The sequence below is a fragment of the Octodon degus genome, unplaced genomic scaffold (assembly GCF_000260255.1).
Source record: "Octodon degus isolate 3935 unplaced genomic scaffold, OctDeg1.0 scaffold00195, whole genome shotgun sequence".
NCBI lineage: Eukaryota > Metazoa > Chordata > Mammalia > Rodentia > Octodontidae > Octodon > Octodon degus.
Genome location: NW_004524771.1, coordinates 3,992,647 through 4,008,145, shown reverse-complemented (window position 1 = coordinate 4,008,145; position 15,499 = coordinate 3,992,647). Strand labels below are relative to the sequence as shown.

The window sequence follows — 15,499 nt, the reverse complement described above, 5'->3', positions numbered from 1 at the left end:
GATCTATTTCTTTACTGTATTGCTCATTCAAGGAATCCGTCATTTTTCTAATATCCTCTATTTTTTTAATCAATGTCTTCTTTAGAAGCAGTCATAAATTCTTTTACTGCAGTGTTTTTTTCAGATTGGGTTTCCTCCCTATGTTTCTGTAGTTGCTCCTTTACTTCAGATGCTATGAGTTCTGAGAATTCTTTTTTTATTTCAGAAAATAATTCCGCTCTGAGTTCCTCTTACTGTCAGTGCTATTAATTCATACATTTGATCTGAGCTAGTAGAAAAGAATTCCGCTCTGAGTTCCTCTATGACTTTCTGCTGTTGCTTATTTACTATGGACACTATTAATTCATCCATTTGAGCTGAGCTAGTGTCCTCGGCACTTGTTCTGTGTGGGCATTGGGTTTCCTCCATATGTTTCTGCATTTAATTCTTTATTGCAGATGTTATAAATTCAGGGATTTCTTTTTTCATTTCCAATCTGAGTTCCTCTATACCTTTCTGCAGCTGTTTCTTTATTTCAGAAGCTGTTGATTCATTGCTTTCAGCTGTGTGATTCCCAATTTGTTTTGTCTTACTGTCCTCTGCACTTGTTACTGGTAGGCTTGGGTTCTGAGATTGTATTTTGCTCCTTCTCGTTGTCATTTTGTGTAGCATTGTCTTCTGACCTTTGTTGTAGATCTTTGTTGCAGTTATAACCTTAGCACCTACTGAAGTTCAGGTGTATATCTACAAAGTTTTGATTTATCCAGCTATGCCTACCTTGGGTCTGGCTGGTGTGCTCAGTTCCTTCCTGTTGATGCCCTTGGGGGTGAACCTATTGTGCCCCTCTGGCAAGATGTTCTGCTCCTGGACTAGCTAGGTGGTTCTGTCCCGTACACTCTCTGCAGGGATTGCAGCTGAAGGGTTTCACCCCAGGCCTGCATGCCAGGCCTGATCTGAGTCTTTAGGGGACAAGTTGGAGTAGGGGGGAGAGGCAGCTCTCCCATACACTCACCGGGTCTGGACTAGGACTGGATCTGGGGGTTCCCGGAATGCGGCAGAAATTCCTTTTTGGCGGGGTAGGTGCTGCGGAGTGGTGGGGGGTGTCCCAAGGGGGTGGAAGAGGGTCTCACCTGTGCTGTGCCTGGGCTGGGACCAGTAGGTCCTGCCGTCACAGGATAGCTGGAAGCTTTCCCACACTCACCGGGCCTGGTCTACGTCTGGGTCTGGGGGTTCTTGGATCGCGGCAGAGATTCCTACTCAGCAGGCAGGGTGAGGGTGGTGCTGCGGAGTGGTGGGGCGCGTCCCAAGGGGCTAGAAGAGGGTCTCACCCACACTGCGCCTGGGCTGGGAACAGTGGGTCCCGCTGGCGCCGGATAGCTGGAAGCTCTCCCACACACTCACAGGGCCTAGGCTAGGACTGGGTCTCCAGACTCTTGTTTTAGACTGGGTTCTGTGTTCGATGGTATAATTTTATGGGGTTGGGGATTTTTTTTTTATGCCTTAGTTTATTCATCTATAAAATGGGAGTTGTGTCAGTGTCTGGGAAAGAATTTATGAGATGATGTATAAGAATTTGGCATGTGGCGCCTGGCAAGATAGCTCAGTGGACTAAAGTGACTGCTTAGGCAAGCACAGAGACCATGGTTTGATTCCTGGCACCACATGCCTCATCCATGTTGCCCCCAGGGTGGGATGAGCCAGCCACAGGTCTGAGCGAAGTGGCACATGCCTGTAATCTCAGTATCAGAGAGGCTGAAAACAAGAGGACCACTGTGAGTCTGAGCTGTGTAGTGAGACCCTTTAACAACCAAATACATTAAGAAAAATGAAAACAAAAGAAAATAATTTGACAAGATACCTGGCCCATCGTGTTTAATACATATGATAGTTGGTAAAAGTATTCCCTAGGTAAACATACAGTGAGTGACTAGTATATGTTCTGCAAATGACGACTCTATTGCAGGATGCCTAACACTGAATAGGCACAGATTGGTAAATTCAAACAGCCTGAGCACAGCATGTGGCAGTGTTCCAAATTTGTGGGTAATGGAAGTAGTTAGTCCCATTCTGAAAGGAAAATTTGTAAAGTTATTCCACAAACACACCCTTGGTGACGTGACTTTCTTCAGTGATGATCTCTGAAATATGAGAATATATTAATATTTATAAGATGTACATCATGTGCTTTTCTTTACATAGACCTCTCCTCCGCCCCTCTTCAGGCCTAACTTGCCAAGTTTTAAATATGTTTTTTAACATTCTTGTACCTGCAGAGAAAACGAGGTGCTTAAGGTCCAGCTGAAGAAATATGTAGGAGCTGTCCAGATGCTGAAAAGAGAAGGTCAAACAGCTGAAGGTGAGGAGGAGACTGAGCCTAGGTGGGGAAGGGTGAGCATTTCTTTAACCCTTGTGCCTGGCCCAGAGCAGACACTCAATGGGGTTGAGCACATATGTACATGAATTACAAAAATGGTGCTGGAAAGGATTCCAGAAAATTTATTAGCTAGAAAACACTGCTATGTATTTTTGCTAAATGAAACCTAATATTGTAAGACTGCCAAAATTTTATTAGAAATAGTCATATCATTTGTGTACTTAGAAAATTTTCTGTGTAGAAATCTTTAGACACTTGTGTGGTAGGGAGTCATGTGAAATGATTAAGTCACATCAGATAAGGAGTATGGCCACAGAATGCCAGAGTGGAGGAATGGTTATGTTTCTTTAACATCTGTCTCCATTTTCTACCTCTGTAGAATGCAATTAGTTAGCAGCACCCACCTGATGAGGCAGTCTATGTGGACATCTAGCATAATGCGTACCAGAGAATAAGTACTGAATAACATTCAGCTAATTATTATTTATATTAATCAGAAGCACAAGTAAACAGAAGAGTAAACACCTGACAGATAACATGGTGCTGCCATGCATTTTTCTCTCATTCTCCTAAAATGTCCTTCAGGTCAGTGTGACTAAACGTTCTTCAACTTTGCTGAGTGTCTTGTGGTCCTCAGCTGGCTGATTACAACAGAACTTTCTTTTAAAAGGATGGGCATTTTAACAAAGGATAGCTTGCAAGTCTGCCCTTGACTTGAGGAAGCATCACATAACCATCATGCAGTCAATGTGGGGGTTTACTGAAACAGTGCAGGACATTCCCAGCTATAGCACCCAGTGTGTAATAAGTAGGTATTATTTTTCTTTGTTGGAGACAGGATTGGAGTCTGGATGTGGCTTGCATAGTGACATGAATTTTCCTTAAGGCTTGTGTATTTCATGTGATCTCTGTATGACAGGATGAACATGTCTGCAGAGGTGTTTTGGTCATATGCCTTGCTACATTCATGTTTGGTTTGTTGCTGTAACAATTTTGTGCCCACCAGTACTGCCTTAAGCATAGCTTCCTGTCTAGACTTATTGGCCTTTTGTGCAGATGTTACTATTGTGCTCTAAATGCATTTCATTGTGCAGAGATATTTATGCTTTCATTTTCTAACTTTTTGTTTTTCCTTTTGTTACCCCTTGGCATGGTTTGTTTTGTAGTGCTAGAGACTGAACCCAGAGCTTTGTGCATGCCATACAAGTACTTTACCACTGAGCAATGTCCCTAGCCTTTCACTACATATGTTGAAAATTATTTATCTCTTTACCCTTGTAAGTTTAAGTGCATGTTCATCTGACTCAGTAACTATGATAAATTAGGTATTTTTCTTCTATTTTAAAGTTTTTTTTTTTTTTTAAATGGGAAGCTCAGGACAGCCAGCAAGGCTTGTACATGTATCCAGCATGCAAAGAAACCCTGGATGTTTCTTTCCATATTTTGGTTCTTTGTATTATAAAGTTTTTAAACTTTAATGTCAAAGTGAGTTCCCTGGGGAACGTATTTATATATGCCTCTTTGCCAACCTATCTCTGGGAATCTGGCTCTGCAATAGGACTCAAGATTAATATATCTTCACCCATGACTCTAAGGTGTGTGATGACATGAGGACCGTGCCTTTTGTGAAATATATAATAAAAAAAATCTAGGAAAAAAAGCATTGCTTGTCTTTTTTTTTTTTTTGAGTGTGGTTCTCATTCTATGGTCCAGGTTAGCCTTGAACTTGCCATCCTTTTGGCTCAGCCTCCCTAGAGCTGGAATACAAATATGCACCATTTCTCAGCTTCAACACTGTGAGATACATTTCTGAGTTGGAAATTTTTGAAGTGATCCTTGCCAAATGCACACACAGAACCTATAGAGTACAGACGGGTTTCTTATGGTGTGAAAGTTCCATTTCCTCAGATGCAGCTTGAATGCTCTGAGCCAAAGCTGGATGCGAGTCTTTTTAGGATGCAGTTGAAATAGCTCTTAAATGGAGGGGAGATATTAAGCATATTCCACTACTTCCCTTATCTTGATACCATTACTGCTCTTTGTATAATTTAGGTCAATGACACCATACCTGCAAATCCTCTTTTAACACAAGTAGGAGAATCCTCAAGTGTGCCCCAGATGCCCTGTTGCTGCTTACCTAGTCGTGCAGTTCACTCCTCTACACAAATGATAATGGGCACCTACTGTGTTCCAGTGTACCATGAAGCAGCCTTATTCAAAGGCAGCCCATTCTCATGGTTTGATCATTGCATATTACATGTGTCAGATTATCATATTATATCTCAAAAATGGTGCCCACAGCCCATGAGTGCTGGGGCACAGTGGAATAGGTAGCTGAGAGAAAACAAAATCAGAGCCAGCTTTTGAGACATAAAGTTTAAGGTTTACTAACTGATATTACTGGCAAGGATAGGGTTACTTGTTACTGGCAAGGAAGGAGGTCCAGGAGAAGCTAATGGGAGGCCAACAGCTTCACTTGCAAGGTGCATACTGAGCAATAGCACCATTCAGGAAAATTTCCAGAGATACACACACAACAATGGCACTGGTTGGGAAATCCATGAGGGATGCAAACTCTGCAGGTGTCACTCAGCAAGTATGTGAGAGGTGCATACTTAGCATCATCCTTTTGGAGGTCTAGTGGTAACGGGCTGGGCAAGCATTCACCAGAAAGTACTTAGAGTACCTATTGGCAGCTGGCTGGACTGCAGCACTTGTTGGTGCTGTTTGTACCCTGTTACCACAGAAGGGGTTTTGTAGATTGAACTACATAAGCAGTGACATCATGGCTTGCATTGTTCTATCATATGATCAGTGTTTCAAGGACTTAGCATATGGGCAGGAAGATAGCGTCTATAGGTAATACTAGTTTGCCCAGTTCCAGTGTCCTTCTGATGATATATATCTGGGAAGTTCTGCTTACACTGACCCCTAGATTTGGCCAGAGTCTCAGGAATACAAAAGGAGCATTTCAGGGGCAGGATTCCAAATGCTGTAGTTTCTCTTAGGAATAATATAATGTGTGCAATTATTTTGTCAATTTAAAAATAGTTCTAAAAAAGCAACTCTAATGTTGCATACTAGCCTTCTTTGAAGAATTTTGATATAGTTTTAAATGATGTCATCTGTTTTCTAAGAGATTGGCATTTATTCCTTAAGCCCAATTTGTTTTGGATTCAGTGTTTGAAATCTTTGACTATGAACTGGTTGGGCTGTAGTGTTTCCAAGTGTCTTGGAGTTGGAGGAGCCAGGGCAGGATGAGGTTAAAGAGAGAATCCCTTCTGGACCTGTGGTGCCCTTGGCTCCTGATGTAGGGGATGGACATAGAAATGCCTTCTGGCTCTGTAAGTTCTATTTAAAGGTTCTTTATGTCTTTTGGGAGAAAATTGTTTATAAAACTATAAGTTCATTGGTGGGGAAAAGAATGAAAAAAAAATGAAGCCTCAGTTGCTTTCAGAGGTAGATGGATTCCTGTGGGCTATTCTGAGACTGTCACCTTCATTATTGAATTTTTGTTTTAGAAAAATACCTCTAGGATTGAAAAAATGAACTTTAACTTTTAGAATAGATTGTTGGCAACCTTTAAATTTACAAATTTCAGATTCCCATTCTTTTCCTTTTTATGAATCTCAGGTCTTTTTCTCTTGTTGCTGGAACAATATACCTCATACCCAAAATCAAGGAAGGAAAAGTTTATTTAGCTTACAGTTTGTGCAGGTTTCAGAACATAATCAGCTGATTTCAAGGCAGAGTGGCACATGGCAGCGGGCAGCAGCTCACAGAGGCAAAAACAGCAAGAGCAACAAGGAAAGGGCAGCAGCAGAGAGCAAGCCTCTTTCCCTTTCCTATGTTGCATTCAGGCTGTTTGCCCAGGGCAGGTGTAGCACTCACACCAATTATCCCAGCATTGGATCATGAATTATTCACAAGTCTGCCCCATGACTGCATGAGGCTTTGGGGGAACACCTAGACACATACTGTAATAGAGTCCTTCTAAAAAAATCATTTGTATGTAGCAACTATGGGGTAGAATTTTGTCTGCCTTTATTGATTGAAATATATGTTTTTAAAATTCCTGGTGTGATTCAAAATGAAAGTGGGTTGCTTGGCATTCCAGCATTGTTTTTCCTTGGTGAGATTAGAAGGTTTGCTGAAAGCACAAGCCTTCCTTTGTGTTTAGATATCTCACTGTGTTTGTGCTCTTCCCCCAGAATGAGAGGTGCGGCAGGAGAATCCTTGTTTCTGAGGAGTTAGCACAGCAATTAAATTTCTATTGTAACTCTCTTACTGGACACGGTAGATCAATGAGCTTGGATGCCCTTTCTCTGCTCCAGGAAGCCAGTGGAGGGCAGTTTCACCTAAGTGGTAAGAGCAGGAGATCACTCTGCAAATTCATGTTTCCATTTCAGTCTTATTGCTGAATTTTGAAACAAGTCTATGGCAAGTTGGCTTCCAGCCTCCTGATGCTTCCTCGTGATTCACTGCAAAGCTTGGGGAGCAGGGAATCCCTTCGGCTTGGACACTAGGTGGCCTGTGTAGACAGGACCTGCTTATTATCTTAAGAATGGATTCCCCATGTTAACCAAACGTTTAAAGATATATAGACAGGTGTGGGCTGGGGAGATAGTTCAGCAGTCTAAGTGCCTGCCTAGAAAGTGCAAGGACCCGAGTTCGATCCCTAGTACTGCATGCTATGATGGCCCCAGATCCCTGGGCTCTCTGTGCTGGTCACTGAAACTGGGCTTGGTGATGCACCCCTGTAATCTGATCACAGAGAGGAGGAGACAGGAGGTTCATTCTAAGTCTGAACTGCATAGTGAGACCCTGTATCAAATAGACAGGAGCATTTTGGGTAACAGTAATGAGCCACAGAACTGCTGCGTGGCTTGATGTTCAGGCCAGTTCTTCCTCTGGGCCAATCATTGTGGAAAGCCAGAGGCCCATCTGTTGGCTGCTGGTAAGTTGGAATGGGGCAACTGGTTGGTTGTTGGTGAGGTCCATCACTTGAAGAGAAAAAGGTTTCTAGGTTTAGTGGAGGGTCAACTTTTGGATCTTTTCATGGTTATGTTTCTATCTTGCAGCTTATCACAGAGCTACTAGAAATGCTTGTTGTATCAGGTTGAGAGGAGAAGGCAGCTGTTAACATGGGATGTGCTTCTCATATAACAACCAGCTTTTTTTGTGTGTGTGTCTGATGGTATTGAGGATTGGACCTACAGCTTTTGTGCTGAGCTACATCCCCATCTCTTAAAAACCTTTTTTTTTTTTTTAATTTAAATTTTTGGGACAGTTTTCCACTAAATTGCCAAGGCTAGGCCGAAACTTATGATCCTCCTGTCTCATCTTCCCAGGTGTTAGATTACCGGCTTGTACCACCATTCTCAGCATGATTGTTTCAATTCATAATGAATCATGGCTCTTCTCTTTTCACCTTTAGTTCTTTAAGAGAAACAGATTCAGGAATTGGACAAATAGAAATCAAAGTAACAGTTTCATTACTGATAGTGGGTTGGAGACTGGCCTAACCTGTAGCTTGAGCCACACCTCTGGTCCACTGCTTTCCAGGTTGAGTCCCAGGGATGTCCTCTCTCATTTTCCCCTGTGAGGCATTGTTGGGTCTTTAGAATTACCTCTCTTTCACTGGGGACCAAAGGGGAGAAAGTCCATAGGGTGTCATATTTAGTACCTCAACTCCACCTAATTGAGCTCACACTCCAGTAAAAATTGGAGAATGAAGCTGTGAAAACTATGATTCAGGTCTCTTCAGGGAAACATGGCTCTTGGATGGAGGTCCTTTGCTAAGAGGTAGGATGCCTGCAGCTTCTGAGTTGGGTTCTGCTGGAGCTGGTGGACCGGCCAGGCTGGGCAGCCCTGTGGTGTAGTGAGTGAGGATCCTTCTAATGCCGTGACCATCTAGTGCAAGGGTGAGTCAGTGGAAGGAAGGCTGATCTGCCTGTGGCTGTGCTCCTGTCTCCATGATTTTACTTCGTCCCAGTCCTACCACATGCCCCTTGAGAAAAGCTGCCTTAATTACACACATTTGGGACACACTGCTCACTCCCCATCCTTTCTGCCTGTCAGGGTGGGTGTTAGTAGGTTAGTGGCTTTGGTGGTCAAGACATCAAAGACTATCCTGACCATCTGGCTTCTCTGTGACCTTCCACGGCAGTCTTTCTCTGTAAAATGGAGATAGTAATAGCACTGTCCTCTTAGGCAGAAGATGAGATGAATGAACATGTAGAAGGCACTTAGAATAGTGCCAGGCATGTATATAGGGTTCCAGAAGTGTTAGCAGTGGTTATTATTATTATTATTATTAGATCTTTGTATGTAGCCCAGGCTGGCCTTAAATGCTCAGTGATCCTCCTGCCTCAGCCTCCTGAGTGCTGGGATTACAGGTGTGTGCTATCATGCTCAGCTGGTGTCACTATTATTTTTACTGTCTTATTTTACCTCCCAGAGTTACTTTTTATACTTACGAAGTTAAGACGATTAAATGTGAAGTGACATAATTCAGATTACATACTGGGATCAGGGTTTGTGATATAGAAAACACTGTGGTGGACATAATAATGGTCCCCTGAAGATGTCCATGCTATCCCAAGAACCTGTTACTGTACCACCTTACATGGCAAAAGGGACTTTTCATGTGTTACTGAGTTAAAAGATTTTGAGGTGAGGAGATTATTCTGAATTGTCCAAATGTTCTCAGTGTGAGCCTTGTGCTCTTAAATAACAGGGAGGCAGGAGAGTCAGAGATGAAGGAACTGTGACCCAGAAACAGAGGCTAGAGTAATACACAGGGAAAAGGGAGGTAGGGCCACAAGCCAAGTACTGCAAGTGGCTTACAGAAACTGTAAAAATCAAGGAAGCAGAATGTCCACTAGGCTCTCGGGAAGGGAGCTCAGCCTTGCTGAAAACTTTATTGTAGCTTATTACAATGCTAGACTTCTTTTTTTAAAAAAATCATCCATCCATCCATCCATCCATCCATCCATCCATCCATCCACCCATCCATCTATTTGGTACAGGAACTCACTACTTAGCTTGGACTCGTAATGATCCTCCTGTGTCAGCCTCCTCAGTGCTGGGATTACAGGCATGCACCACCACGTAGACTTCTGACCATACTAGACTTCTGACCTAAATTTTAAATAATTAATCTTTGTTATTTTAAGCCATTGGGTTTGTGGTAATTTGGTATAGGGGCACTAGGAAACTATTGCAAATTTGGACTTGAATTTAGCTGTTTATTTTGTTGTTAACAGGTATGGAGATCATCATCATTATCTTACAGAGGTTGTGGTGGGAGGCTGGTGTTTTGAAGGACAGGTCTTATGGTCGGAAGTCCTCCCAGTGCATACATCTGCATCTCAGAGAGAGATGTGGCCTTTGATTTGCAGTCTCACTAGGTTGGGAAAGTCTGCTCACCTCTCTCATCGGCCCATGTGTAGTGTGCTGGCCAAGAAAGGAATCCCTTGCCCTTGTCACACGCGTGTCTCTTTGGGCTTGCTAGTGCCAGCCCTGGTAGGTAATCATTCCCCTCACCAGCCTGCTCTCAAGGTCAGAGGTGAAGTGTGCAGAGTGGTGTGGTATGGCCCCACAGCCTTGGTGTCATTCTGTGAGTGTGGTCCTTGTTTGTGTATGCAGCTGGGGAGGCTAGCTTCTTGGCTGCTCACAGAGAGAGGCATTCTTAGGAAGCTCTTTTCTACAGAAGAAAACCTTGGCAAGTGTTGGGTTTCTCCTGACTCTGATAGGAACATTAGCCTGAGAAATGGAACTTGTTTATACTAAAAAGATTTTCTGCTAGGGGTAGTCACACTGAGGCTTTTACAAGGAATGAATTTGTCATTTTCATGTGGTTTGTGTTGACTCCCCATACACCTATGTGGAATGGACATCTGTGGCCGTCACAGGGACTTCAATTGCTATTATGTCCAGTGTCCTCCCTCATTGTAAGCCTGCGATGGAGGTGGGACTCCTTCCTTGGCACCAGGCTCGGCTGGACTGGATCTAGCTAGAGTCCGGCTTTAGCAGGCAAACCATAGTTTTTTTTGTTTTTTTTGTTTTTTTTTCTTTTCTTTTGGGACTACTGTTGCCAGCCTATCTCCACATGAGCTAAGAAGGTGACCAGTACACAGAAAGGGATGCTGCCCTGTGAAAAGAAACCAAGTTCTGATCATGTTTTTGGGACCTTGGAACCCAGCATGCCTGACTTGGTTATATGAATGATTGCTCCGCTAACATCTCTGCTCTTCTTTTCAAGCTTGATTTGGATTTCCAAACTGTTGCTTCCTCACTGGATGAAGCTCTATTATGTCCTTGTGACTGCCCTTATTCTATTGGAATTCATCTTTCCTTGTGGACAGTATCTGCTCTTGTGTTGTGAAGGTCTTCCTCCCATCCTTGCTTGTTTAGTGTATTCTGTCATCATCATCTGTCTTATCTACCCTAGTCCTGTTCTGTAGTGATGCCTATTGAAGTCTCAAGCTCTGGTTCTTACTCTGGTATCTCTTCTGTAAGCTTAGGGGGAGAGGGAGGAGAAAAACTTGTTGCTTGTGGCATTTGGAATAATCAGTAAGAACAGGATACAGACTGAAAGGTAAGCTTGGAAACAATTGAAAAAGTTTGTTTTCAGAAACAAAACAGTTAGAAGTTGCCCCTCTCTGGTGGGTCATGCCTTGCTGGTGTGGCATGTTTATCAATTCCTGTTCCACACCTGTGTGTGCTTCCTGTCCTGGTGGGGTTGTCACTCACCCAGGGCCTCCTGGAATGTGACAGGGGAGATTATTGGCCTGTTTCTGTGAAGGGCAGTCATGGGCTAACTGGTTCGAGGATCCTACTCTGTTTTTGGGTGGTCTGCTGGTGTCTTGGTTACTTTTTCTCATTGCTGGGACAAAATACTTAACACTCAAACTTAAGGAAGTAAACGTTTAGGTAGCTTACATTTTGTAGCAGCTTCATTCAGTTCATTATCAGCTGGTTCCCAGGCAAAGTGGCACATGGCAGAAGGGCAGCTTCTCATGGAGATGGAAAACAGGAAAAGCAGAAAAGGAGGAGCAGCAGCAGAGAGCAGGCCTCTCTCCCTTCCTTATATTCTGTTCAGGCTATCTGCCCAGCATGGGTGTAGCACTCATACCCATAATCTCAACATTGGATTTTAAATTGATCACAAACTCTAGAAGCCTACCCCATGACTGTGTGAGGCTTTGGGGGGCCAGCTAGACACCAATCATAACAGCTGGTAACTATATCCTATAGGCTCAGGGCATCTCCACTTGCATGGCCTGCTGCTGCTCTCATCCCCTGTGTGCAGCAGCTGAGATACCTTTTTTGAGGCTGTCTTCTTTGGTTGTAGGGAAAAGCAGTATACCAAAGCTGGCTGGATGGTACATGCCTGCCCGTGGGTCTGGCTTCAGTGGGACATCTATAGAGCCTCATGGAAATAAATAAGGCCTAATCACATCACTATCTAAAATTCTTAGGGCCGGCCAAATAGCGCAGTGGATTAAAGTGCCTCAAAGCAGGGGCTTGGGGCTTGATCCCTGGGCCTGCCTCACAGGGGTGGAGGTGGGGTGGGGGGGGTAGGATGCTGAGACAACAATTGAGACTGGGTGGCCCTAAACAGGCGGATCAGTAGGAGTTCGGTCTAGTAGTGAGACTGTGAACACCCTGTAGACCCTTCCCTAAAATACAAAAAAATAAACAAACAAAAAAACTCTTCAGTACTTTTCCAACCCAAATTTTTTGTTGACAGCCTTCAGTGCATTCCACATTTCCACCCTTGTTTCTTGCCAACACTGCCCCTCCCTCTCTCAGCCACAGTTGTCCTCAGGCTGTTCCTCAGGTCTCCTAGTCTGTTTTCTCTCTCTTGTTTTTTGTACTTACTGCCCTTCTGCTGAAATGCTCATCCTAGTGTCTGCATGTATCTTATCATGCTGGCCTGTGTTCATATGTTAGCACCTCTGCCAGACTACTTTGTCTTAGGCTGAGCCCTCTCACAATTCCATCATTGTGCTTTCTCTTCACACAGTATTTATCAATAACTCACAGTGTCAAAATTGTTATTCCCTTTCTTGCTCATTGACTGTACTTAACGCTGCAACATATAATTCACAAGAGCAGGGATTTTACCTGACAATGTCCATGTGCTATCTGTGGAATGTGTTCCATACGTATTCATCATGTGAGTAAATACGAATCTAACAGGAGCCTTAGGACCTACCCTTCTAGCACTTAGGAGATTTTGGATCCATTGCAGCTGCAAAGTTTAGCAGTAGATGAATTCACAGACCTTGATTCTGGTGCTGCACAACAATGTGCTATGCCCCATATAATTTAAAATTTATTTTTATTTGTACATATTTGCCATACATAATGATCATGGGGAATTTGTATGTGTAGATAATGTCTTAATTTTTTTTTTCTATTCTCCCCTCTTTTTTCCCCTCCCCACTTAAAAAGCTTTGTCTCCATTTTTTTCTCTTCTATTCTTTTTATTAGCCCCCTTTCATATCCTTCCCTTTTCCTTCCTACTCCCTCATTCCCCTGCTCATTTGAACATGTTATTTCTACTTCTCAATATTACCCATTTTGCTCCTTATTTTCTCTTTGGGTTTCTCACACAAGAAAAGCAATGTAATATTTAAACTTCTGTGTTGATTTATTTCACTTAATATTATGGTCTTGAAGAGTATCCATTTACCCACACATGACTCAAATTTATCCTTTTTTTTTTTTTTTTTTTTCAGTACCAGGGATTGAACTCAGGACCCTGTGCTGGCCAGGCAAGCACTTATTCTACTGAGCTATCTCCCTGGCCCCAAGTTTATCCTTCTTTATGTACTCCCACATAATTGCTCTTTCAGTTATGCCTCCACCATATAGTTGTGATTATGTGTAACTCCTGCTTCTTGTCTTTCCACTGAGTGGAGCAGTGGTTCTCAACACTGGCTTTGGATTGAGTAATCCTAAGTGCTTTAAAATATCTCACTACTTAGCTCCACTCACACCAGCCTCTCCCTGACTCATTAAATCAGAAGTTACAAAATCATAAAATTCAGTTTAGGGACTGGCGAGATAGTTCAGTGGACTAAAGTGCCTGTTTAGGCAAGCTTATGCAAGCCCAGGGACCATGGTTTGATTCCCAGCATCACTTGCCATGCCGGCTTCATCCCCAGGGTGCGCTGAATCGGCCAGTCTGGGTGTAGTGGTGCACACCTGTAATCCCAGTGCTGGGGAGGCTGAAAACAGGAAGATCACCACGAGTCTGAGCTATGTAGTGAGACCCTGCAACAACCCAGCACATTAGAAATAATAATAATAATAAATAAAATTCAGTTTAATCTGGCTTAAGCAATAAAAGGAAAGTCTAAGAATATCTGGTTTCAAGGGTAGTTTGATCCAGCAGCTCAAGTAATATTATGAGGACTTGATACCCCCTCCCCCAACATGTATGCATGTGCTACCATGTTGGCAGTAATGTGCTGGCAGATGTTTAACAACCAGCCCTCTGAAAAAAAGAAGGGCCCCGATTTAGAGTGTTTGCTGATTTCCATGGTGTTAATGCTCCTGCTGTGGTTGATTTCAAATTGCCAATACTGTGTCACTGAATGCAGAGTTGGGAACGGCTGTGCACGCTTTCCTCCTGTGCGCCCATCTGCCCCAGCTCTTACAGCATGCTGTGTGTTGGCTCATTTTTAGCCAGGTTCCCTCTTTGTGCTGGCACAGAGCTGTCAACAGTATAGGTTTGGTCTTCCAGCAATCGCAGTGGAGGGGAGAGCTGCTCTTCTTCATGAGTTTCTTGTGAGCTACTAGATTGTCTTTCCATTGAATAAAGCAGTGGTTCTCAAGATTGGCTTTGGATTGCATAGTCCTGAGTGCTTTAACATATCTCACTACTTAGCTACACTCACATCAGGCCCTCTCTGATCCATTAAATCAGAAGCAGGACCCAGGAATGAGGTTTTTTTTTTTTTATAGCTTCCTAGATGATTTCAGTGCTCAGGTTCAAGTGTGTTATGGTTTGGATCTAAAACGAACCCCTGATGCTCATGTGTTGAAGGCTTGGTTCTCAATGCAGCAGTCATTAGAGGTGGAACTTTGGGGACATGGTTAAATCATGGGGGCACCGGTGTCATTAATGGGTCAATCTATTGATGGGTCATAGCTGAATGGGCTAGTTAGTAGGGCCCAGTTGAAGGAAGTGAATCATGTGTCCATGGTCTTGGGAACTGTGCTTGTCCCTTATCTTTCCTCTCTGGTCTTTCCCCTCCTACCTACTTGGGTACTATGAGGCAAGAAACTTCCTCCCTGATGCCCTTCTGCCGTGATGTTTCTGTCTCATGACAGGCCTAAAAGTTATGGAGCTAGCTGACCACAGATTGAAGCTGTGAGCCAAAATAACCTTTTCTCTTTTTTCTCAGGTATTTGGTGACAGTGACAAAAAGTAATAATATAAAGTGAAATGGTTAGACCACTGCCTTACAGGATATCATTTTCTAATTAATGAAGTTCAAGATGATCAAATATGCCAGCACTCTCTAATTTTGGTCAGTGGTAGACATCTTGAGTTAATCAAGGTTATTCTCTCTTCCCCCCTCCCCTTTTGAATCCAGACTTGGGCTCAGAATTTATCATCAAACAGGCCTGACCAATTAAGAAGACAGAGGCTTTATGAAACCACTCATCACCTGGCCCCCTGAGGGTCTGCAGGGGGTGTTAATCATAGTCCTCTACCTGTCTCTCACCTTCTCAGCTATGTGCAGTGGCCTTGCAACTCATCACAAAGCTCCATTGTAGTGGCATCTGTCTCATCACATGCCTTTTCATGGTCTCTTTATGATCCTGTTCCTGGCTTGTGCCATGTCATTTTATAGAAATTTCATTCCCCTTGTCTTGGTTAGACCAGATTTAAATTATTTGTAAGATTCAGCTCTTTTTCCATGACCCTAAGGAAATCTAGTGAAAGTGATCTTTTAATTTCTGAGACTCTTATGACATTTACTGTGAACTGTAGCCAGTCTTCTGTTTAACTATGAGCTATCATGAGTTATTTTGTGATCACAGTTGCCTGTGTTGAGCATGAGTACTTCCTAAGAGCTTGCTGATCTGACTTACGTAGCAGAGGAAGGCAGTGTGGGCTAG

The 15,499-nt window shown here is 43.2% G+C and overlaps 1 protein-coding gene across 2 annotated transcripts in view; it reads left to right on the top strand.

Moving 5' to 3' along the window:
- The window catches only part of Snx29 (sorting nexin 29), a 626,724-nt gene that overhangs the window by 264,874 nt on the left and 346,351 nt on the right, over positions 1–15,499 (top strand). For both annotated transcript variants that reach the window (XM_023704394.1, XM_023704393.1), the window contains one exon: positions 2,253–2,335. In XM_023704394.1, the coding sequence (XP_023560162.1) occupies positions 2,253–2,335 (83 nt within the window). The remainder of the gene's footprint in view (positions 1–2,252; positions 2,336–15,499) is intronic.